The 24,850-nt window shown below is 47.8% G+C and overlaps 1 protein-coding gene across 1 annotated transcript in view; it reads left to right on the top strand.

Annotated features, from left to right (window-relative positions):
* The window catches only part of PDIA5 (protein disulfide isomerase family A member 5), a 93,914-nt gene that overhangs the window by 54,484 nt on the left and 14,580 nt on the right, over nt 1–24,850 (top strand). Inside the window, exons 11-13 of the mRNA XM_079704241.1 lie at nt 6,594–6,730; nt 23,677–23,747; nt 24,283–24,443. Coding sequence (XP_079560367.1) covers nt 6,594–6,730; nt 23,677–23,747; nt 24,283–24,443 — 369 coding nt within the window. The remainder of the gene's footprint in view (nt 1–6,593; nt 6,731–23,676; nt 23,748–24,282; nt 24,444–24,850) is intronic.

Below are 24,850 nucleotides of genomic sequence, written 5' to 3'. Positions count from 1 at the left end.
TGGTGGTTGGGAAGAGAATGAGGAAAGAAAGGACCATTTTGTGCTGCCCACGCAACTGTCTGTGGGCTGCATCTAGGTGAGGGTGGGGATCTGTGCGTGCAGAATGTGCAAGTTGGGAGGATTTCGTGTGACTGGCCGTGATGACTGCATTTCAGATAGGTTTTTTTCCCCTCAGTCTACCCGATGGCTAGAAGTATTTCTCACCCAGGACGGCAGGTGTGAGAGAGGTTCCGCTGCAAGTCTCTCTGAAAATAGAGTTGTCACTCGAACACTCATTTCAAACATAACACTTTGTATTATGTGCCATGAAGCTAAGAAGTGTCCTCATGCCTTAGATTTGCAGATTGCTTTGTCGTTCACCGTGCAGCCCCGCGGAGCTGCTTCATAGTAACCTGTGGTCCTGTTTATAATGTGATTAGATCCTTATAACCCAAACCGCCCGTGCACCTGGAGTCCCCCGCCCCCCATGCTAGGTGTGTGACTTTTGCATGATGCTTGGACCCTTACTGGTGTGTTGGATGGGGAGTCTATCTCCCCAACACCTTCTCCGTGGCCGGAGCTCTCCTGAAGCCCGCCCCGGAACACTCACCTGCTCTGGGCTCTGCCTGTCACCGGCCTGGCACTTGCCAGTCACTGCCAGTGTGTGGTTATTTGTACACAGTGCTTAGAATAAGAACAGCATTTTGGAGCATTTTGGGAGCTCCACTTTGTGGCTGACCCTGTTAAAAGCACTTTATGTCTCATGGAATCCTCAGGACAGCCCCATAAGGAAGATATTATTATTACCCTTATTTCATGAAGGAGGTAACTAAGCAGAGTGATGAAGTAGCTCGTCCAAGCTCCTGCAGCTGACAAACAGAAGGGCTAGGGTTGGCCCCTGGCAGCAGCTCCCCCGAGTTCTGGCTGGAGCCTCTGCCCTTTCCCCAGCTGCCAGCACGGTGGATATTTATTGACATCATTACCACAGGGGCAGAGGGTTAAAGAATTAGTTATCCAAAGCAATGAGGTTGAAAATGTGTATTTTCAGAATGGGAAAGGAAGATAAATTTTGTACCAAAACAAAAAAAACAAAAAAAACCCCCAAAACCCACAACAAACTCTTTGATTCTAAAGGTTGAAACTCTCAATCTTCCGTTCCATGGGTTCCCGGGGGCCCAGGAGATAAAACACCGTGGCAGAACCATGTTTGCATGGTGTCCTTTATTTCTTGGAAGCATTTTCACATCTCTGTCTCCATCTATTACCTTATTTCCAGCCCCTGCCCAGGAAGGCAGCTCCCCATTATCCTGTACTCATTGTCTTAACTTGGGCCTTCGCACCCCTGTTTTCATTTTTCACTTGATAATAAGCATGTCCTCTCCTCCAGCCAGACATATCTCGCTCTGCTTTGGGAGAAGGTTTCAACAAATGGCAGTCTCATTTGTCACCAGAGCATAAAATCTGTTTCCCTCCCCCTTCTCTAACCTTTTCTGGCTTCAAAGTACACTCGTATCTTCTTGGAAGGATAAGGTTTATTATTTTTTTTAGAAAGTGTTCAGAATTGCTTGCTAGCCCTGGACCAGGGGAACACGTCAGGGGCTTTTCTGAGACGGGGTATTATCTCCCCGCTGGACTCCGCCACTCCGTCCCCCACCCCACCCAGGCCCACCGCAGCTCCTCCACCAGACCCTGTCCCGGGCCCCACTCCTACCCCCAGGGCTGCCTCCTGATCCCTGTCCTGGGCTGGCCCTCCGCACTTCCCACCTCCGCCTTCCTCCCTCTCCTCAACCCCATGGTCAGGAGACCTTGTTAGCAGCTTTTGGTTCACCCTGGGTCTCCAGTCTCCAGGCAGCTGAGGTTGGTGGGGTAACGCCAGGGAAGGGAAGACAGCATCCGGGTCCCCCTGGGCAGCACCTCCGGAGCCACCCAACCACCTGTGGTCCCTATGCTGGAGGTGCACACATGGGGGCAGCTCCTCCAAAGGCATGACCATAACCCACTCCCCCAGCACAGCCGGGGGCAGGGAGGCGACTTCCTTAAGGACCCCCAGTGAGCTGCCTCATCTCATGCCTCAGCAAGATCTAGCAATGTGGGCTTCCCTGGTGGTGCAGTGGTTGAGAGTCTGCCTGCCAATGCAGGGGACGCGGGTTTGTGCCCCGGTCCGGGAGGATCCCACATGCCGCGGAGCGGCTGGGCCCATGAGCCAAGGCCGCTGAGCCTGCACGTCTGGAGCCTGTGCTCTGCAACGGGAGAGGCCACAACAGTGAGAGGCCCGCGTACCACAAAAAAAAAAAAAAAAAAAAAAAAAAAAAAAGATCTAGCAATGTTACTGTGCTGCCAGCTAGCTTAAGTTTTTAAAAAGTCTTTTCTGATTTTAAGGCTATTCAGTGAGCTATATCATTATTGAAAAACCTAAATATTTAGTTAAACAAGGGGAAAAGTGGCCCCCTTACTCCACTACCCAAAGATAATGCGTGGTGATATTTGGCAAATTTCCTTCTAGGTTCCCCCCAACATATACCCGGGTGTGTGTGTGTGTGTGTGTGTGTGTGTGTGTGTGTGTGTGTGTGTGTGTGTGTGTGTGTGTGTGTGTGTGTGTGTGTGTGTGTGTGTGTGTGTGTGTGTGTGTGTGTTCGTTCGTTCCTGGTGCCAGGTGTTTGAAGTCTTCACCAGGTTTCCACCAAATCCTGGTGGGTGGGTAGCAGTGATCCTACCTTTCCTGCTGCCCTGCACTTCTTCCTTGGGCCTCTCCATTGGCTGCTCATGGCTTATGGTCACCAAATGTAGAAGGATGAGGGTGGATCCAGCCTTGCTAATTCTCTAGATCAGGGGTCCCCAACCCCCGGGCCATGGATCGGTAGTGGTCCATGGCCTGTTAGGAACCGGGCTGCACAGCAGGAGGTGAGTGGCGGGCCAGCGAGCGAAGCTTCATCTGCGGCTCCCCATCGCTTGCGTTACTGCCTGAACCATCCCCCACCCCCACCCCCATCGTGGAAAAATTGTCTTCCACAAAACCACTCCCTGGTGCCAAAAAGGTTGGGGCCGCTGCTCTAGATGACTTTCAGAAGCCCAGGAGAGAAGAGCCAAATCCTGCCCTCTGACATGTGACTGATGCCCTCTGACATGTGACTGACGAGTAGGCCAGGCAGGGCATCCCTGGTGTCGGAGTGCCCCAGGGCTCTGGGGTAGATGCGATGATCCTGGCAGTGTGCCCTTTTGTGCTTCTGGCAGCTGCGTTTCTCATTCCACTCTCTGCAGATTTCCTGCTACTCACTTGGGCTTGGCTGGTAGAGGGTGCAGAAGTGGCAATCCATTTTGACCTAGCTACCCATTTCTGCCTGTGTATTTTAATACTAACCAGAAGTGGACTGAAAACAAACACAAAGCGTTCTTGACTTGTCATGTTTTGAGTTGCATCTTCTTATCAATGGCATGTGCACCTGCCTCAGGCAAGGACGTGCTTTGTGTGAACTTCCCAGTCCTGGAGAACCTGGGAAGTCAGAGTTGCAGGATTGGAAGGGAATGTGAAAGTCAGTGAATCTGCCCCCAGCAATTCCCTTTCAGTGTTGTGTTACCTCTAGGACAGATGTAGTTACTCCATCCCGCTTAAACACCTCAGAGGACAGGGCCTCGACTCGTTTTGAGGGTGTCTACTCATGTTTGAATGATTCTTACTGAGGTTATGAATGATATCTAGAAACATTTGGGTAGTACTTCATACATTCACGTCCATTATCTGTCTAGATGACCCTGCAAGGCAGATGAAGAAGGGCCTACAAATATACTGCCTTGTAGATGTTTTAAGTCAGGCTGGTTGCCTAAGCCCCTAGAGCTGGAAAGTGGAGGAAACAGGACGCAAAGCCAGGTCTTCTGACTCCCAGTCCAGCTCTGTCTCGCTTTTCTGTTGTAGACAGAACATTCTTAGTTCTGTTGAGCTAAAGTTTCTTTCTCCGGAGCTTCCACTTGGTGTTCGTTCTCCTTTATGGAGCCATAGAAAATAAATCTTAGTTTCTCTTCCCAGTGCAGTCTGAAATGTTTGAAGACAACTGTTGTGTTCCCCATGTCTCCTCTTCTCCTGGTTAGACACCTCCAGTTCCTTCAACTATTCTTCTCTCATTCCCTTGTTGATTCAGAAAGAGTTTATTGGGTATCTGCTTTGTGTTAGGCGTAGGAGGTAGACAGATAATCTAGAGGGAGCCCCATTCTTTAAGGAGAGAGACGGTAAAAAGCATAGTTCATAGTGCCCTCTTACTGCTGTGGCCAGCTCTGCAGGCCTCTCCAGAAAGCAAACTTCCTGCTGTCCACTGAGTGGGAGAGGGACACCCACCTGGCTGCTGGGGAGACGGACAGGGTCTGAGGGCCTCCCATTCAGCCCCAGGCCACAGCCCTGCTTTAAGGGCGTCCTCCTGGTCCTTCAGAGCCTTTGCATATTAGGGTGGTTCTTGGGCCCCTGCCCCCTCTGAACACCCAGCACCTCAAGTTTCCACCCTCTAAGAAAGGCAGAAGTTTTTTGCTAAGTCGGTTTTCTAGCTTCTAAATTTGCACTGACCTCTTTTTCTCTCTTTGCTGCTGTCTTCCCTGTTCTTTTTGCTCTGGTGGGTTCATCCTTTTTTTTTTTTAAACTCTTGTACTGTTATTTTAGTGGTTTTGGACTATGTCCTCCGTGTTTAACTAGAAATTTCTCAGGCACTTTCATATGCTTGTACTGCTGCTAAGGCATGGCTTCTCCATTCTGTGTGTATAGTCTTGCTGGATTTTTAAAAATTATTTTAATTTTAGAATAGATTCCCTTCACATAATTAAAATAATTTTTTAAAAGATACTTAAAAATTATACATTGAAGTTTTCCTTTTATCTGGTTCCTCCATCCTATTCTCCCTCCTACCCCTTAGAGGTAACAACTTTAATCAGTCCTTATGCAGATAACACGCAAACATGAATAAGTATTTTTTATCTCTCTCTATTTTATGCAGAAGTTAGCACATTATGGCCTGTTGTGTATATCCCAGCAGTCCACCCACATCAGAGTGTAGGGGAGCTTCCTTGTCCTTCTTTACCACGCTCAGCCCTCCATCGTGCAGAAGGACTGCAGTTTACCTACCAAGGGACACTGGGTTCTTCTAGTCTTTGCTATGACAAGTCATCTACAATGAATACCTTGGAATGTACGTAATTTTGCATGTGTCCAGGTGTACTGGAAAGATAGATTCCCCGAAGTGGAGTTGGTGATGTTTTCAGGGATTGGTGTTTTGAGCCCAGGTTTTGGAACCTAGGTTTCTTGGTGTTGGTCTGGGACCGTTGTCTGGCTGGTGACTCATTCTAAAGCTTGATTTTGCCATCAGCGCTACCTGACATTGGATGTGCATGGGCTCAGAGTGGTTTGCCCTCTCCCTGCCACTTCCCATTGCTTCAGACCAGGGTGGCTGAAGCCGCCAGTGGGGCCTCGTCCAAAGCACCAGAGAGGGCTTCTGAAGGTGCCGTCAGACCCAGGCTCTGCTGTAGGGTGGGGCTGGCAGGTTCCACTGTGTCAGCTGCATGGGAGGGCTGCAGATTCCATTGCGTGGGCAACATTGGTCTCATGAATTCTCAGCCCTGGCTGCTGGAACTTTACACTTTTTTTCTACTGTAAGCTCTCAAAGGCAGGAAACAATGGTTGTCTTTTCACATTTGTCATCCTAAAGCGTTTTTCCAAAGTAGCGATTAAGGTGCTCTGGCAAAGGTATTCATAAAGCATCAGGGAGTTTTTGTCACTAGCAGCCTTATTATCCTCAACTTTGGAGCAAGAGAGGGCAGCTATGAGCCTCCCCCATCACAACAGCTGGTGACATAGATGTCAGCACATGGCTGTCCCAGGTGGAGGCAGGCTCCAGGGAGGTTAAGCACCAGCCTGAGGTTTTGCAGCTCGTGGTGGCAGAGCGCGGATTTGGACTGACCTCTGAGCCTGGCCCTTTCTTCTCCAGCATACTGCCTCTGGAGAACCAGATAACTTTGTTCCAGTCTCTAGGAAGGGTTTGTGATGTAGCCTGGATGCTGTCACAGTTAGGGTGCCTTGTTCCCCTGGGCCCCACTCTTTCTCATTACGACCCTCCTCCCACCCTGGTTGGTGAATGCCCAGCACCCGCCTCCCCAGCCCCCAGCCCTTCCCAGGTATTTGGTCTTTCTCAGACACTCTGCCTTTCCTCCTCTGCCTTTCCTCCTCACCACCACCCCTCCCCTCTAACTCCCTCTCCCCGCTCCCCGCCCTGTGGGCACCACGCAGCACAACAGTTAACTTTGCCAAAGGTCACTCTTTGCTGTTGCTGTTTATTCTTGCCAGTTGGCTGAAAGTTTGAAAGACCTTAAGATGCTAACAAACGCCCCCGATTCTAGGGAGGAAGTGAGGTTTCTTGATCTGCCTAGAGGGCTGCAGCTGAAGTGACTGTTTGCCACAGGCTATCAGCTGAGCACCTCTGGGCTCTGAGGGGACGGTGGAGGTGGGCAGGGCCGAGGAGTCCTGCTCCAGTCCTCCGGGGGGTCGCGGTGCGCCCCTGAAGCAGGCCGTGCGAGCCGCTGGGGGTAAGGGCTGTGCGGGCCCCGGCGCGTGCTCTGAGCTCTGCCTGTTTTTGGTCTTCCAGTCCACAGCCGCCACAGCCCCAGGTCCCCGAGACTCCCTGGGCAGATGAGGGCGGCTCCGTTTATCACCTGACCGATGAAGACTTTGACCAGTTTGTGAAGGAACACTCCTCTGTGCTCGTCCTGTTCCACGCCCCATGTGAGTGGAACCTTGCTCCTCTCTGCCACCGCCTCCCTCCCTCGGGCGCTGCAGGGCGGGCGCCGCTCTGAGCCTTTAGTTATTACTTAGGACGGCAATCATCCCTCAACTTACAGGTGGGGAAACTGAGGCCCCAAGAGGGCCCGAATCTTGCCCAGTAGTTGCAAGGGCACAGTGAGGCCAGGGCTGTAGCCTCAGACCCCGCAGCATCTAGAACAGCTTCTTTCTGCTTCAGCTGACATCCGTCACAGCCTGAAGCAGCCTTTGTGGATCAAGGAAGGAAAACATGTGAATGCTGTAAAATGTGTTTGCCGTATTGGCTGAAAAGCCCTGTAGCTCAGGAGTTTTCTAGGCCAGTGTCCTCCCCATTCCCGTGGAGAATGGAAAATTGATTGTAATTCATTTCTGAGAGGGAGAAGGCTGCTTCTGGAAAGGTGAGCAAGGGAGTGACAGCCCCTGGGCACAGAGTTCCAGGGAGCAGCTCCTGGGAAAGGTGGGCCCATCCTGATGGGTGAAGAAGGTGGGTCCCCAGCACCCTAGGACAGAGTGCATGTGTGTGGGGTGCTCCTCTCATAGCTTCTTGCCAGCTCTTGGGCCCAGTGATGGTGGGTAAGAGGAAAAAAAAGCAAAAAGAACTACTTCATAGATCAGTGTCATAATTGCCCAGTCCACAGAGGCATCTTTAGTGAGAGGATACTTCATTAATCATCTTTGTCATAGAGATCCTTACGCTATTCATTGTGTATTGCCTTACGGTGGCCAAGTGGCTGCCTGCAGGGTCATCTCCTTTTATCTTACCCACAGTGCTGCAAAGCGAATATGATTAGCCCCACTTTACAGACAAGGAGACTATTGCGTGGAGAAATGGCACTGCTCTGTGAGTCCTGTACTGCTGAGCCCTGGACTTCCTGTCTTCCGCTTCCCCTGTAGTATCACATGGGTTTGGTTAATCAGGAATTGTTCATATACAGACAACTACTGGGGATTTCCCCAAGTCCTCCTTTCTTATAAGTGCCAAATTCTTAAGAGAATCCAAAGGAAAATTATTTTTGGCCTTTCTTCTTCTGAATTTCTAGAAAAATGACCACAAAAAACCTTAAAAAAACCCCAAAACACGAAGTTTCAAAGGGCCTCCTAATTAGGGGCAATGACAGAGAGGGCCTTAGGAGCACTTCACGCCCAGCCCTGCAAGGACTCAGTGCGGATATCCCTGTGGTTGAAGGTACCTGATGAATGCCCGCCAGGCAGCACTGCAGTGCTCTCCCTGCTGAGGTGTGCTGGCCAGTCTCAGAGTTGCTGATGGAAGCAAGTCTCGCAGGGAGTCATGCTGCATCCAGAGCTGAACTCACCCTGCCTGCGTCCCTGTCCCAGCAGTAGAAGCAGATACCAGCTCACTGTTTTCAGTTCCCCCCTGGGAACTTCCCCCCGTGTGTCAGTGCTTCCAGTCTGTGTTGAGAGAGCCGTCTGGCTCCTGGAAGAGCGCAGAGTGGTTTGAGCAGTGCTTTGTGGTTTATGCATCACAGCATGAAGAGTACGTATCCCCTTTGATGAATCCTAACAACATGTACCTGATAGATTGGAATTGTTTAATAATTGTTTATTAAGCCCTTTCTTTATAGAACCCTGGTTGCAGACCCGCAAAAATTTTGGTCTGTGTTCTTTCTTGTGCTCTTAGGTTGTTAGCAATCCATTGTAGTACCTGATGCTTGCAGGGTCTGGGCCCCAGAGCCTGGCTATAGAGTTCTTCCCCGCCCCCTCCCCTTATAATGCACCCTCCTCGTTCTCTGAACCAGAATGATCGTCACTCCCCCAATCCAAGTCACCTATGGGTATAGAGTAAGGGCTTAATGAATGAGAAAACGAACAAATGAGGTTGTTGAGAGTTAAATTAGAGAATGAGAACTAGAAACCAGATGGCAGCTTTTGTTTTCCCCATTAGTCATTATTAATGAGTACACTACCCTTGTTGAGAGGGTTCCGATTCAAATTTAGGAAATGGAAATATCTGAGGCTTCTATTGGTGGGTGTCTGCCTGTTAGGGACCCTACATTCTCTGATGAGGTGTCTGTCAGCCCCCTGGCTTTGCGTGCGCGTGTGTGCCTGTGTGTGTGTGTGTGTGTGTGTGTGTGTGTGTGTGTGTGTCTGTCTGTCTGTCTGTCTGCTGGACTGGCAGAGTGAGAGGGATCAGGGCAAAAGCCCGAGGTGAAGCTCCCTGAAGAACTGCCTGTTTAAATTCCCATCCGATGGGAGTGGCTTTGCATTAAATAATCTCTCTACACAGTCCTCCTCCTTTATCTAGGAGTGTGGGCTTTAGAAGGGATGGACTGTACATGGTTTAGAGAGGAATCTGAGCCCAGGAGGGGTGAACTGACAGCAGGGCCCTCTTAGCTGCCTAGCTGGGCATCTCGTGCCGGAGTGTTCCCGAGAGCCCACAGTGATCAGAAAACCACTTTTGTGGTGTTTGAGGGACCTAGAGAAAAGGACAAATGTCAGGAGGCCAGAGACTGGCAGTGCTGGCTCATGTTTCCCAAGCTAATAAAATGTGAATTCCGGAAATTACAGTGTTACAGGTGCCCATCCCAGACCAAATAGGGAGTGGTTAAGAAACAGACCATTTTGGAGACCTAGGAAAACAAGTTGGGATCTATCAACATAGAAGACCATAGATTCTACTAAGGATTGCCAATTATGTCTTATTCCCATAGATTCTACTAAGATGTGCTTGGTTTGTTTCTTGGGATAGGATTGCTAAGTTGATGAATTAGTGTGTCTTTCTTTTATCAAAAATGAGTTGTTGTTTTCCTAAGTGCAGTAGGGAGAACCGGGCAGTATGAGGCCACCATGAAGGGACCATCCCCTTGGTGCTCTGTGACTGTCAGTCTGGCCTGGTTCTGTCTAGAGGGTGGTACTTGTTTTTTTATAAGCAGTTTTGTTGAAACTATAAAAAGCAAGGCAAGCTTTCAAATCTGCAAGGGTTAGAGTTGGGAAAAGGGAGCTAGTTAAAATATCGAACAATTGTATTAAGATTTTAAAAGATCCCCACAGACTGAAATAGTGGAGCTCAAACTAAAAAGCTGAATTTATCTTGATGACTTTTGATAATTAAAAAGGAGTGTGTGTATGTTTTATAAAGGGATAATATAGGAAAATATAGAGAAGAGGATTAACATTATTCCTGATACAGACTCCCAGAAAGAGCCATGGTCTCTCTTTGCAGTGTTATTTCTGTACAGAGGAAGTGCTCAGTGTTCATTTCTTTCCGGGTCCCACTTGCCTGGAACCTTCTTTGGGTGCCTTCGGAGGAGCCGTACTCCTCGTTTCTTGGCAGGAAAGGCACCTGGGCCGCTGGTTGTTGCATATTAGTAAACATCTCCATTGGCTCCCTGCTTCTTTACCCTCTTTTCCAGCTTTCCTGCCACTTTAATTCCCATCTCAGCCTTTCCTCCCTTCCCCTCCCAGCTGGAGTCCCTTAGAAACCCCACACAGATTCTTCTGCAGCCTGTACTCCTGGTGCCTGAGTTGTCATTGAACAGATAAGCTCAGCCCCCCAGCACAGTGCGGGGCCCTCCACGTACGTGAGCTCCAGTCCTGGCCCCGCTCACACCAAGGGAGCAGGGAGAGCCAAGATTCGCAGGCAGGTGTGCCCTCCAGAGCCCACTGTCTAGGATCCTGGGCCTCCTGGGAAGGACAGTGTGATGTGAGCAGTGACCTCCTAGAGGGGTGTGGGCACCATGCTGTGCGAGGACAGAGCCCGGGCCCCTCTGCCGTCCATCTGGCCCTTGGCGCGGGGCCCTGAGTGGATGGGGGAGGCCGCGGCACCAGGCCTGGCCCCCTGATCCCACAGAGCACTAAGTGGTGTCCAAAGAGGGCGAGGCAGCAGGACACCAGCAGCCACCGCCCCGTGGTGACTTTTGTTTCTTTCCGCAGCGTTCTGAACGAGAAGAGTCACTGTACATTGTTACTCGTCTTCTCTTGTCACTGTACATTTTGCTGCAGTAATGTCTACCTGCTTCTCCCTCTCCGTGTACCTGCAGCCCTGCGTTAGGCCCGGAAGGACATAGTGCTGTAATGACCGCCCCCCCGCAACGAGTGAGTGTCAACTCACATGGGGAGGTAGAAGGGACAAAGTGGGGCTCCCAGGAAGGGGTACCCTGAGGAGCAGCCCGTCTCTCCCATGCGGGTGCTGACGGGGCAGACAGGGGCCTAAGAAGAGGCTGCTGGGGCACCAGGGCACCCCTGCTGCCCCTTCCCCAGGGCTACGGCGACCCGTCCACAGCTCTGCCCCTTTCCTTGGCAACGGGCCGCCTGGGATGAGATGTTTCCTTTGCCATAACTCCCAGCAGCAGGTGTGTGCTGGAGGCCACAGGGCCTGGCCTGCCTTCCAGGGCTGGGCTGCCTCTCTGGATTCAGCAGCAGGTCCCTGTCAGACTCCAGAATTTCTGCTTCTTACTTCATTTATGTCTTATTCCCAAGTAATATGTGATCTCTGTAGAAAATGTAGACAGTACAGAGAAATATAAATGATTAAGGAAAAAAACTAACTATAATCCCATACGTAGGAACCACTTTCCATTTTTTGTCATCATTCTTCCTAGTTGCATTTTCTTTTATTATTCCCTCGTTTTTAACTTTTATTTTTTTAAATTACCATAAAGTTAAATTGATTTGTTTTCCTAACACATGTAGATTTGTGTAACCATCTTGCTATAAAACTCCTTTGTGCTACCACTTTTATTTTTTAATTACGCAAATAATTTAAGAACAATATTAACAACATTCCTGTTATTGGCAGTGCAAGGTTCAAGGGATGCATAAGAATATGGTGTAAACAGTGGAAGTCCCCTCCGCACCCGGTCTCCCTTCCCAGGTTTGACCGGTGCTGACAGTTGGTTATCCTTCTCCTCATGTGCTTCTACCTAAACAACAGGGATCATTTCTTATCCATTTTTCTGTGATTTGCATTTTTTTCACTTACCAGTAAGTCTTAAAGATAATTTTGTGTAAATATAGATGTTAGCATATAAATCTACCTCAATCTTTTAAACTAACAAATAGTATTTTATAATTTACATATGCCATAGATTTTAAACCATCCCCATCATAGACATCTATTTCCAGTCTTTGTTCAAACAATGCAGTGAACATTTGTAAACATATGTATTTGGGAGCGTGTCTAAACGTTTAGGCATGTTAGCCTCCCAGAAGGGAAGGTGCTGGGCCCCGGGGCAAGTGTGCTTGAGCCTTGATAGATACCTGCCGACTTCCCTCCAGAAAGGGCTCACCACACCTGGCAGTGCATGGCGGAGCCTGCATCCCCGCCAGTCGTGGATGCTATCAGCTGTCTACATTCCTGCTAAAAAGGGCAAAGGGGCAACTTGTGCACAGCTCCCTGGCTTCCAGGGGAGGTGAGCATCTCTTCGTGTGGTAATCAACCTTCCATGTTTCTTCTGTGAACCACCTGTTCATTCCCTTTGCCCATTTTTCTACTGGATTGTCTTTTTCTTCTTGACCTAGAGCTCCATACTTATGGATATTAATCTTTTTCTATTTTCTGTGTTCCAGATGTTCTCTGTTAGTCTGTTGCTTACTTTAACTTTCTTTATGCTGCCTTTCAGTGTACAAGAGCATTACATTTTCGGGACTTCCCTGGCGGTCCAGTGGTTGAGACTTCACCTTCCAACGCAGGGGTGTGTGGGTTCGAGCCCTGGTCAGGGAGCTAAGATCCCATGTGCCTCATGGCCAAAACACCAAAAACATAAAACCGAAACAATATTGTAACAAATTCAATAAAGACTTTAAAAATGGTCCACATCAAAAAAAAAAAACTTAAAAAAAAAGCACTACATTTTGGTAGTCAAATAAAAGCTAGAATGTTTAATGAGCACTTACTGTGGATCAGGCATTGTTTGAAGCACTTTCCATATATTAACTCGTTTAATCTTCAGAACAAATCCTGTGAAGTGGATATCGTGATTATCCCCATTTTACAGGTTAGGAAAGGGAGGCACCAAGAGGTTGAGAAGGTTGCAAAAGGTCACATAGCCAAAAAGATAGAGCCAGGATTAAAACCCAAGTTCTAGAGGCCACAGCCTCATCACCAAGCCCTCTGCGAGCCTGCCTTTTCCCATCCTGACATCCGGGATTTAAAAATAGTGCCCTGCATTTTGTGATAATATTTTTGTTTTTCTCATTTTGTTTAATTCATCTGGATTTTTCTTTTCTTTTTTTTTTTTTTTGCGGTACGCGGGCCTCTCACTGTTGTGGCCTCTCCCGTTGCGGAGCACAGGCTCCGGATGTGCAGGCTCAGCGGCCATGGCTCATGGGCCCAGCCGCTCTGCGGCATGTGGGATCTTCCCGGACCGGGGCACGAACCCGCGTCCCCTGCATCAGCAGGTGGACTCTCAACCACTGTGCCACCAGGGAAGCACCAATTCATCTGGATTTTTCATTTGTTTGTTGTGCCACGTGGGAGGAAGGGATTTCATTTCATTCGTTAAGTTCTTTTTTCCTTGCTTTTTCCTTTACATTTTTCTTAACATTATCTTGTAAGTATTTTCTTATGTTATTAAAAATGCTTATTTGTACATACTTTTTGTGGTCACATAATATTCCATTATATAATGGCACCATAAATTACCTAACCAGCACCATAACGTTGAAGGTTTGAGTTGTTTACTGTATTTCTCCACTATAAATCAGGCTGCAGAGAGCATTTTCATGCATAAATATTTGTCCACATGTCAGATTACTTCCTTAGGGTAGAAGCCTGGAAGAAAAAAATTTAAAGCTTGTTATCTACATTTTACACTAACGTAAAGGAAGAAAAAAAATCCCAACTTTCTCTTTGTGCTAGAAGAGGGCTGCGTGGTAGATGAGGCATTCATCAGTGTGTGTCTGCCCCAGAGTGTCTGAGTGTCTACAACTCAGCTTTGGTGCGTATACAGCGGGAGACCTCGAAAGAGCCCAGAGGTTTCTGGGGGGGCCATCACAATGTTACAGCATCATTGTTTCTGCTAGCATCTGTAGGAGCCCCACCTCCCTGGCACGCCCAAGCCAAGGTCCAGGCAAGGCAGTAGGAATGTGGGTAGGAAAATCCAGGCTCCTCTTGAGAACCAGGTACTAGGGAGCTTTCCAAAGTAATCTGGTCTCTGGACTTCCCTGGTGGCGCAGTGGTTGAGAGTCCGCCTGCCGATGCAGGGGACACGGGTTCGTGCCCCGGTAGGGGAAGATCCCACATGCCGTGGAGTGGCTGGGCCCGTGAGCCATGGCCGCTGAGCCTGCGCGTCCGGAGCCTGTGCTCCGCAACGGGAGAGGCCACAACAGTGAGAGGCCCGCGTACCACACACACACACACACAAAGTAATCTGGTCTCCTGGAAAATTCTGGTTCCAGGAGCCAGGAGAGTCTCCATAGCTGACCTGCAATAAAATCATAGGTGTAACTGAAGTTAACGGAATCCAGAGGGATCTGGAGGTTTGGGATTGACGGGAAGCCAACATTCCCACAGCCAGAAAAGAGTGTGGTCAAGGAACTGACGGGCAGCCTCTTTGCCAGGTCATGAAAGTCAGTGTAAGTGTACTTACACAGCTGATAAAAACCCAACAAGGAAGTTTGGCAGTAAAACTTAATGGCCCATCAAATCGCAATCAGGACAGTAAAACGCAGTGGGCTGGAGTCCTGCTCCTGCTTCTGACCATCCTCCTCTGGCTCTCCTGAAGCCCACACTGCCAGGACAGCCTGAAGGCCAGGCCCGGAGGCTGGGGTCAAGGCAGTCACTGCTCATGACCCACAGTTCCCCAGGCCAGGCAGGTGCCAGCGAGGGGGACGTTTGCTCCGCTAGACCTCTCTCTTCCTTGGGGCCTGGCTGGTCTCCTCGTCACAAACTCTGTTTACAGAGGTTTATTGCTTAGCCTTAGTATCTTGTCTAGGGAGCAGAGGGAATTGATGTTAGTAGTGAAAACCATAACACTATCAAGAGAACTCTTGGGAATGTATGGTAACTTCAGGACAACATCCAGAGATGTTGGAGATTTCCAAAGGTGTTTTCCAGACCTAGTAAGGAGCAGGGGAAGTGTATAAATGGTGATGTGGAGAGGAGGGTATGCACATAGTAACTGGCTTGGCTGCTAGTTTCACTAAGTAGAGGTGTTTAGTTAAACTAGCAACTTTTGTTGCTAGTGTGTGACTTTTGCCCCAAAAGGATTTAGTTCAGTTAAACCTTGTGTGCACAGGTATAACCTGAACAACACAGCCATGAGGTTCATTGATTCACAAAGTGTGTGGGATGCCATCCACAGTTATAACCTGAACAACACAGCCATGAGGTTCATTCATTCACAAAGTGTGTGGGATGTCATCCTCAGTGGTGAGTGAGACGGACATCCAAGCCTTTAGAGAGCTTACATCCACTTGGGGGATTGGAAGTTTCAAGTAAGCAGATTACTCCAGCTGTTTTGAGTACAGTCAAGAAAATAAGCAGGCTATTGGAAGTGAGTGTGATGGGTTGAGGCTTCTTGGGGTTAGGTGGTCAGGTGGTCAGGGAATTTCTCTGAAGAAGTGAAGTTTGAACTAAAGCCTGCGTGATGTGAAGTGATCAGCCACACAGAGACCTGAGGGAAGATCGTGTTCCAGGCGAACAGCCCGATAAGAGCCATGGGGGTAGAAATGAGCTTGGTGAGATAGGAAAGCAGCAAGAGGCCACAGGCTGCAGAGTAGAGGACAGGAGGGAGATGGCCTGAGTTGAGGTTGGAGGGTAGGAAAGTCCGATGGTGTGGGACTTGTGGCTGTGAGAAGGAGTTTGGATTTCGATCCACTTGTGATGGGAGCCATTGGAAAGTTTTTTTTTTTAATTTAATTAATTAATTAATTAATTTATTTTTGGCTGTGTTGGGTCTTTGTTGCTGCACGCCGGCTTTCTCTAGCTGCGGCGAGCGGGAGCTACTCTTCGTTGCGGTGGCTTCTCTCATTGTGGAGCACGGGCTCTAGGCGTGTGGGCTTCAGTAGTTGCGGCATGTGGGCTCAATAGTTGTGGCTCACGGGCTCTAGAGCACAGACTCAGTAGTTGTGGCACATGAGCTTAGTTGCTCCGCGGCATGTGGGATCTTCCCGGGCCAGGGATCGAACCCGTGTCCCCTGCATTGGCAGGCAGATTCTCAACCACTGCGCCACTGGGGAAGCCCCATTGGAAAGTTTTGACCAAGGGAATTTGATATGATTTATGATTTGAAAAGATGCCCTGGCCACCCGTAAATACCAAGAGACAGCAATATAGTCACAGGGCCCTACAAAATGAAATGCCATAGGAGGATATGAATAAGATGTGTTTTGTGAGTAGAAGAGAAATAGGTGGTTTGGTGGGGCTGGAGTGAACTGGAGACTCAAAGTAGGGGGCAGAGGGCCTCCCTGGTGGCGCAGTGGTTGAGAGTCCGCCTGCCGATGCAGGGGATACGGGTTCGTGCCCCGGTCTGGGAGGATCCCATATGCCGCGGAGCGGCTGGGCCCGTGTGAGCCATGGCTGCTGAGCCTGCGCATCCGGAGCCTGTGCTCCGCAACGGGAGAGGCCACAACAGTGAGAGGCCCGCGTACCACAAAAAAAAAAAAAAAAAAAAAAAAAAAAAAAAAGTAGGGGGCAGAGCCCAGGTGGACACTCTGCATGGAGAGGTCTCATCCATCAGGGCAGGGGCTGTGATGAAGTGAGCTGGGTGCTGGGGGACAGAACTTCAGGGAAAAGGTCAGCTCATGTGGTCACAGCTCCAGCCAGAAGATCCACCTTCTAATCCCATCTTGTTTAATGGTGGCCCTGGGATCCCCAGTTTATCACTATCTCCCAGAGCCGTCATTTCTGATGATCCCTGCCCTGTGTCTCGTGGGGCTGCTGAGATAGTGTGTGGAAGGCCAGTGCAGAGAGCGAGCGCTTTTATTACTTGGCAGAGTCCTGGGAGATGGGGCCAGAGGTTCAGGAGAGAGCTGTGAGTACAAGCCAAAGAATCTGGCGCCTCCTGGCATGTCCTCCAGCCACCCCTCCTGTGTCCAGTGCAGAGATCATGGGTCAGTCACAGCTCTTCTTCCCAGTGAGCCAATTCTCTGTCTTAAGAGTCCCTCTCCGGCCCGCCACTGATAGAAGCTGGCAGGCGATGTGGAGTCTATTTGCTTCCCCAGTGGCCAGTGGCATCAAAGGGCTGAGCCTGGCAAAGGTATGAAGGTGAACTCTCTCATCTTCAGGGGTCCTGCCTCATTGACTGGGACATTTTGGAAAGAAACAGTGGTTTTCTATGAGTGGGTTTGTCTTTTTTTGTCTTCTTTCCCCCCACTCCCACCCAGTCCCACCACCCACCTTGACCGTGGGGCCTGCTAGCACTGGCCTGACAGCACCAATCATAACGTGGTAGAGGAGAGGGTGGTCAGGGGAGCATCCCCTTCCTGCCCCTCCCGCCTGCCATGGACACCACTTGGAGCCTGAAGCCCGGGTCTCCTGAGGCCTGCCCCGGTGTCCTCCCTTGTGCTCTGCTGGGCTGAGTGGCTCTCACTCAGGCCGCTCACTTCCTACTCTCCAGGGGAGACCGAACTCTTGGGTGACAGACCCTCATCAGCAGGAGAGCCTCTGAGCTTCCTTTTCTCCGTGTCTCTTCATGCAGGGTGAGCTCCCTCTGCCCCTGTCAGGGGAGGTCACCTCGGGGCAGGGTGCAGCGAGCGGTCAGCCTGGAGGCAGGCCTGGGGGTTCCTTTGAGAGTTGTAGAGCCTCCTGATTGTAAGCCCCAAAGAGTGATTTATTCTTTTTATTCTAGTGAGAATCAAAAAAAAAAACAAAGTTTAAGTCTTAATATATGTCATGTTAAGTCAGTAGAATCCTCCTTAGGATATCTGATTTACTCCAGACATGCGGATCTTTGTGGAAGGATACCTGAGCCTGGACACCTGTGGGGACAACTCGTTGTTCTTCTACGGCCCCCACGCCGGGAAAATGACTGTCTTGTAGTCAGCCCTTCGTTGCCTTGGCCTCTTAACCTGGGGTCTATGAGCCGGTCAGGGCATTCGGAGCCCTCTGAAGTTATTCATAAGTATGGAACATATATGCATCAGTACGGGAGAAGTTGGGGAGAAGCTTAAATTCTCAACAATGTCAGTGACCCAGAAAAGCCCAGAGTCTGCCCTGAGCTGAGGAGGATGCTCTCCCTTTTGCTTTTGTGGGCGGCTGCTGCCTGCAGGGAGAGAGGCCTGCTGGGAGTCCCGAGCTGGACCATGGTCTGTGTGCTTTCCATCTGGGGCACGGCTCAGTGAAATAAAAATAGCACTGTGTGCTCTACATGCTTCAGGTACGTCCTGTTAAATGGGCTTTTGTGGTCACTCTTGAGACTCTGCATAGAATCTGTGTATAAGGTTGGTTCTGTGGGGAAATCACACTTTCAGTTCCAAACAAACAATTTACCAAAACAAAACAAAAAATGCTTTTGTAACTCAGTTGTTTAGAAAGTGCAAATGGGTTGTGATAACACTAAGTGTTCATTTCTGGAAAATAATGTTCTTACATTTTAATATCATGATGACTTTGATACCTGTATGGTTCATGGGGGTCCCAAGTGGGCTCTAGTCAGACCATGAGCCCACAGGTGTCCCTCCCCCTTGCTTGGGCCCATTTGAGAAGAACCAACATGTTGGTACGGCTGAGAATTGTAGCCACTCCCTGGGCTGGATTCCATCAGTGAGTTTCCTCCACCGAGTCATCTCATGGCTCCCCCAGAGCACTCTGTCCAGAGGAGGGCTTGATAACACTGGCCTGGGTTTTCTGTTATCAGCGTGTGTGTGTGTTGAGCGGGGCAGTTAGGGTAGCCACTGTGGGGCCCCCTGTCCCTGGGAGGAACAAGTTGAGAATGGACTAAGGAAGTTGGAACAGGCAGGAATGGACCTGTTTGTGTCTCAGTACCATGTGGAGCTGAGCTCTGCAGGAATGACCTTGGAGGAGAGAGGAACTTTTGTCCCAGCCAAGTGCTCAGATGGAGGCAGGAAAGCTGTTCACAAGGCTCAGTGGCTCCTGGAGGGTGTGGGAGGTGTTCTCTGATAATACTGGTATGTGTCTGTCTGCCTTCCTTTGTTTCTTTCTCTTTTTGGTCCAGATTCTTTGTTTTAAAAGTAGAGTAGAGTTGATTTACAATATTGTATTAGTTTCAGGTATACAACATAGTGATTCAATATTTTTATAGATTGTACTCCATTTAAAGCTATTACAAAACAATGGCTATATTTCCCTGTGCTGTATCCTTTTTGTTTATTTATTATATACATAGTAGTTTGTATCTCTTCATCCCATACCCCTGTCTGGCTCCTTCCCCCTTCACTCTCCCCGCTGGTAACCACCAGTTTGTGCTCTATATCTGTGAGTCTGTTACTGTTTTGTTATATACATTTGCTTGTTTTACTCTTTTAGATTCCATATGTAAGTGATAATGTAGAGTATTTGTCTGTCTCTGTCTGACTTATTTCACTAAGCTTAATACCCTCTAGGTCCATCCACATTGTTACAAATGGCAGAATTTTATTATTTTTTATGGCGGGGTAATATACCATTGTATATGTGTATCTGTCTTCTTTATCCATTCATCTGTTCATGGACACTTCGGTTGCTTCTGTATCTTGGCAGTTGTAAATAATGCTTCTATGAACATTGGGGTGCATGTATCCTTTCAAATTAGTGTTTTTGTTTCTTTCAAATATATACCCAGGAGTGGAATTTCTGGGTCATATGGTAATTCTATTTTTAGTTTTTTGAGGAACCTCCATACCGTTTTCCATAGTGGCTGCACCAATTTACATTCCCACCAACAGTGTACCAGGTTTCCCTTTTCTCCACATCCTTGTCAACATTTGTTATTTGCAGACTTTGATGAGAGCCATTCTGAAAGGTGTGAGGTGATAACTTATTGTGGTTTTGATTTGCATTTCTCTGATGATTAGCGATGTCTTTGGGAAAATGTCTGTTCAGGTCTTTTGCCCATTTTTTAATCAGGTTGTTTTTTTGTTAGGGTTTTTTGTTTTTGTTTTTGTTTTTTGGGGGGGGTTGATATTGAGCTTTATGAACTGTTTATATATTTTTTATATTAACCCCTTACCAGTCATATCATTTGCAAATATTTTCTCCCATTCAGTAGGATGTCTTTTCATTTTGTCAGTGGTTTCCTTTACTGTACAAAAGCTTTTAAGTTTACTTAGGTCCCATTTGATTATTTTTGCTTTTGTTTCTTTTGCCTTAGGAGACAGATCCAAACAAATTTTGCTACAATTTGTCAGTGTTCTGCTTGTGTTCACTTCTAGGAGTTTTACAGTTTCAGGTTTTACATTTAGGTCTGGAATCTGTTTTGAGTTTATTTTCATATATGGTGTCAGAAAGTGTAATTTAATTTCATTCTTTTACATTTAGCTGTTCAGTTTTCCCTGCACCACTGCTTGAAGAGACTATCTTTTCTTCTTTGTATATTTTGCCTCCTTTATCATAGATTAATTGACCATAAGTGTGTGGGTTTATTTCTGGGATCTCTATTCTGTTCCATTGATCCATTGTGTCTGTTTTTGTGCCAGTACCATACTGTTTTGATTACTGTAGCTTTGTAGTATAGTCTGAAGTCAGAGAGCGTGATACCTCCAGCTGCTTTGTTCTTTTTTCTCAAGATTACTTTGGCAATTCAGGGTCTTTTGTGGTTCCATATAAATTTTATGATTATTTATTCTAGCTCTGTGAAAAATGTCATGGGTATTTTGATAGGGATTGTATTAAATCTGTATAGATTGCTTTGGGTAGTATGGACTTTTTAAAAATTTTTATTTATTTATTTATCTTTGGCTGTGTTGGGTCTTCGTTGTTACATGCAGGCTTTCTCTAGTTGCGGCGAGTGGGGACTACTCTTCATTGCGGTGAGGAGGGCTTCTCATTGCGGTGGCTTCTCTTGTTCTGAAGCACGGGCTCTAGGTGCACAGGCTTCAGTAGTTGTGGCACGCAGGCTCAGTAGTTGTGGCTCGCAGGCTCTAGAGTGTAGGCTCAGTAGTTGTGGCTCATGGGCTTAGTTGCTCCACGGCATGAGGGATCTTCCCGGACCAGGGCTCGAACCCATGTCCCCTGCATTGGCAGGCAGAGTCTTAACCTCTGCACCACCAGGGAAGTCCCAGTATGGACATTTTAACAATATTAATTCTTCTAATCCATGAGCACAGGTTATCTTTCCATTTCTCTGTATCATCTTCAGTTTCCTTTATCATTGTTTTATAGTTTTCAGAATATAGGTCTTTAACCTCCTTTGTTAAGTTTATTCCTAGGTATTTTTTCCTTTTTGATGCAGTTTTTAAACAGGATTGTTTTCTTGCTTTCTTTTTCTAAGAGTTCATTATTAGTGTAAAGAAAACAACAGATTTCTGTATATTAAGCTTCTATCCTGCAACTTTACTGAATTCATTTATTCTAATAGTTTTTTGATGGAGGTGTTAGTGTTTTCTATATATAGTATCATGTCATCTGAAAATAGTGACAATTTTATTTCCTTTCCAATTTAGATGTGATGCCTTTTATTTCTTATTCTTGTCTGATTGCTGTGGATAGGACTTTCAATACTATGTTGAATGAAAAGGGCAAGAGTGGGCATCCTTGTCTTGTTCCTGATTTTAGAAGAAAGGCTTTCAGGGCTTCCCTGGTGGTTCAGTGGTTAAGAATCCGCCTGCCAATGCAGGGGACACGGGTTCAAGCCCTGGCCCAGGAAGATCCCACATACCGCGGAGCAGCTAAGCCCGTGCGCCACAACTACTGAGCCTGAGCTCTAGAGCCCTCAATCCACAACTACTGAGCCTGCGTGCCACAACTACTGAAGCGCCTAGAGCCCATGTTCCACAACAAGAGAATCCACCACAATAAGAAGCCCGTGCACCGCAATGAAGAGTAGCCCCCGCTCACCACAACTAGAGAAAGCCCGTGCACAGCAACGAAGACCCAACACAGCCAAAAATAAAAAAATAAATAAATAAATTTATAAAAGAAAGGCTTTCAGCATTTCACCATTGAGTATGATGTTAGCTGTGAGTTTGTCATGAATGGCCTTTATTATGTTGAGCTGTGTTCCCTCTATACCAACTTTGATGAGAGTTTTTGTCATGAATATATGTTGAATTTTGTCAAATGCTTTTTCTACATCTATTGAGATGATCATGTGATTTTCATCCTTCCTTCTGTTAATGTGTTATATCATGTTGATTGATTGGCAGATACTGAACCATCCTTGCATCCCTGGAATAAATTCCACTTGATCATGGTGTATAATTCTATTACAAATTCAACTTCACTACTAGTGATCAGTCTGTTCAGATTGCCTATGTCTTCCTGATTCAGTCTTGGAAGGTTGTATGTTTCTAGAAATTTGTCCATTTCTTGTAGGTTGTCCAATTTGTTGGTATATGACTATAGTATTCTCTTATGATTTTTTGTATCTCTGATATCGGTTGTTATTTCTCCTCTTTCATTTATTTGGGTCCTCTTTTTTCCTGATGAGCCTGGCTAAAGGTTTATCAATTCTGTTTATCTTTGCAAAAAACCAGCTCTTGGTTTCATTGATCTTTTGTATTGTTTTCTTGGTCTCTGTTTTATTTATTTCCTCTCTGATCTTTATTATTTCCTTCATTCTGCTGATCTTGGGGTTTGCTTGTTCTTCTTTTTCTCACTCCTTTAGATGGTAGATTAGGTTGTTCATTTGAGATTTTTCTTATTTCTTGAAGAAGACCTGTATCACTATAAACCTACCTCTTAGCTGCATCCCACAGATTTTGGAAAGTTGTGTTTCCATTGTCATTTGTCTCGAGGTATTTTCTGACATCCTCTTTGATTTCTTCATTGACCTGTTGGTTTTTTAGTAGCATGTTGCTTGGTCTCCACGTGTCTTCCTTTCTTGTCTTTCTTTTCCCCAATAATCAGTAGTAGAATTGTGATGCTCTAAGCTCCCAAGCAGTAGCACACCCCATGAGAAGGCCAAGTCACATGTCTGCCATCCATTTAACCTTGTCTGTGCCGCCCTACCCCACACTCCCAGCCAGGTTTCCCTTTAGAGTCATCTCCAGCCTGAGCCAGTCTGGTCCTACTCGCCTCACAGCCCCTTCAGCGTAGATGCCAGAGAGTACTCTTTCTACTAAAATGAAAGCAATTTACAAATGTCCTGTCATCACTGACACAAAGTGCTTGCTTCCTTTTTAATGTATCAAATGTCATTATTCATAACATACTACTGCATTCAAGTGTTGTAAGGAGAGGAGGGCAAAGCAGTCTTTATCCCAAGAAAATACCTTTTATTTGGGAAAGACAAGTCAGATCACTGTGCCTGTCATGTCATACCTCTTCCCTTATTGGGACAATTGGAACTTGATGTTTTCCCATACTCTTGCTTATGCGAATTCTTATTCCCAGTTCAAGGCCCTGAATCCCTTCTGCCCTGGAGAAGATGATAGTGGTGACAGTAGCATGGTGCCGGGAAGCACATGCTGCCAGTGGCTGTGGCCTCCAACCAGATTGCTTGGGTTTTCAGCCCAGCTCTGTGACCTGCGGCTGTGTATGTAGCCTTGGGCAGTCATCCACCCTCTCGGTGCCTCAGTTTTCTCATCTGTAAAATGGAGATAATGTAGTTCATACCTTGTAGGGCTGTCGTGAGGGTATAAAGCACTTAGAGCCATGCCTGGCACACAGGACCTATATGCATATCACCAGTGTTGTTGATGTAATTATTTCATTTTTGCCTCTTGTGCCCCTCCCACCCCCCCACCCCCAGTGGATCAGGCAAAAGATTTCTTTTCTCTGAGCTGGTGCTGTTCTTCTTTTCTCCTGGGTACCCCTGGTATCTGGGACTAGGACCCAGCTCTCTTACGGAGGCAGGGGACATCCCTGGAGCCTCTATGCCATGGACATGGTTTCTCGTGATTTCTTCCTGCAGGGTGTGGACACTGTAAGAAAATGAAACCAGAGTTTGAGAATGCAGCAGAAGTCCTCCACGGAGAAGCAGACGTAAGCTTCCTTTCCTTAACTCCTGCACCACTCTCTCCTAAAGAGTCAGTGATAAGAATCATCACAGTGACTTTCCCCTGCAAGCTCTGTAGCGGCTCTCCTGGTCCTGGAGGCCTGCGGGACTTCTGTGTCCCTGAGTAGATGTGTCTTAGTCAGATAGGTGAGGTGTCTACCAGGGATGGAGGGGTGCAGAGAGATTAGGGTCACATTCCCATACCCTTCCAGGTGACCTCTGCCAGGTCATGGCTCTGGGGTGAAGCCCCAAGTTTCTCCCTCTTTTCTGTGGGAGCCTGCCGATTGGGAACAGCCACAGTCTACACAGCCTGGTTGGTGGGGGAGATTAAAAGGCTTCATCTCAGCCCACAAATGAGAATGATGGATATGCCCGTGTCCAGTTGTTCCCGTGATGTATGAAGTTCCCGCCCTGTGAGGTTTCGGCAGGCCCTCGGTGGGTTGGCGGCTGGCGTCCGGGCTCCTCTTCTGCCAGCACCACATCTGAGGCTGTCATGCATGGTTGGCCTCTCCCCCGTCCCAGAGCTCTGGTGTCCTTGCAGCTGTTGATGCCACAGTCAACAAGGCCCTGGCAGAAAGATTCCACATCTCCGAGTTTCCTACACTCAAGTATTTTAAGAATGGAGAGAAGTATGCAGTGCCCGCGCTCAGAACAAAGAAGAGCTTTATTGAGTGGATGCAAAAGTAAGTCTGCTGGTCTTGATAGCACATCTTGGTCCCTGGCTGTCGGCCACTGGGGAAGGCCTTGAGGAGATGAAGTAAACCTTAGGAGCCGCTGACCTTGGCTCAGGGCCTAAGAGCCAAGACAGCTATGACTTCCCAATCCTGACGCCACCTCTGGTGTGCTGATCACGTGTACTCGTCCAGCAGGTCACGGGTTGCCTTTCTGGGTGCGGTTTCATCAGCTCCAGTAAACCATGTATTTTTATTTTTAGGACTCCTTCCCCAGTGTCCTGGCCCCAGATTTCATCATCTACATTTTATTCCATTCCCTTTGAGTGAACGAAGGAAACACACAGCTCTTCACATCCAGAGCTGGACTCACAGTTGCCCAAGTCTGGGCCTTCAGTAGTGTCCACAGTGCAGCCTGT

The sequence above is a fragment of the Hyperoodon ampullatus genome (genome assembly GCF_949752795.1).
Source record: "Hyperoodon ampullatus genome assembly, chromosome: 5".
NCBI classification, from domain to species: domain Eukaryota; kingdom Metazoa; phylum Chordata; class Mammalia; order Artiodactyla; family Ziphiidae; genus Hyperoodon; species Hyperoodon ampullatus.
This window is presented reverse-complemented; position numbering and strand designations above follow the sequence as displayed.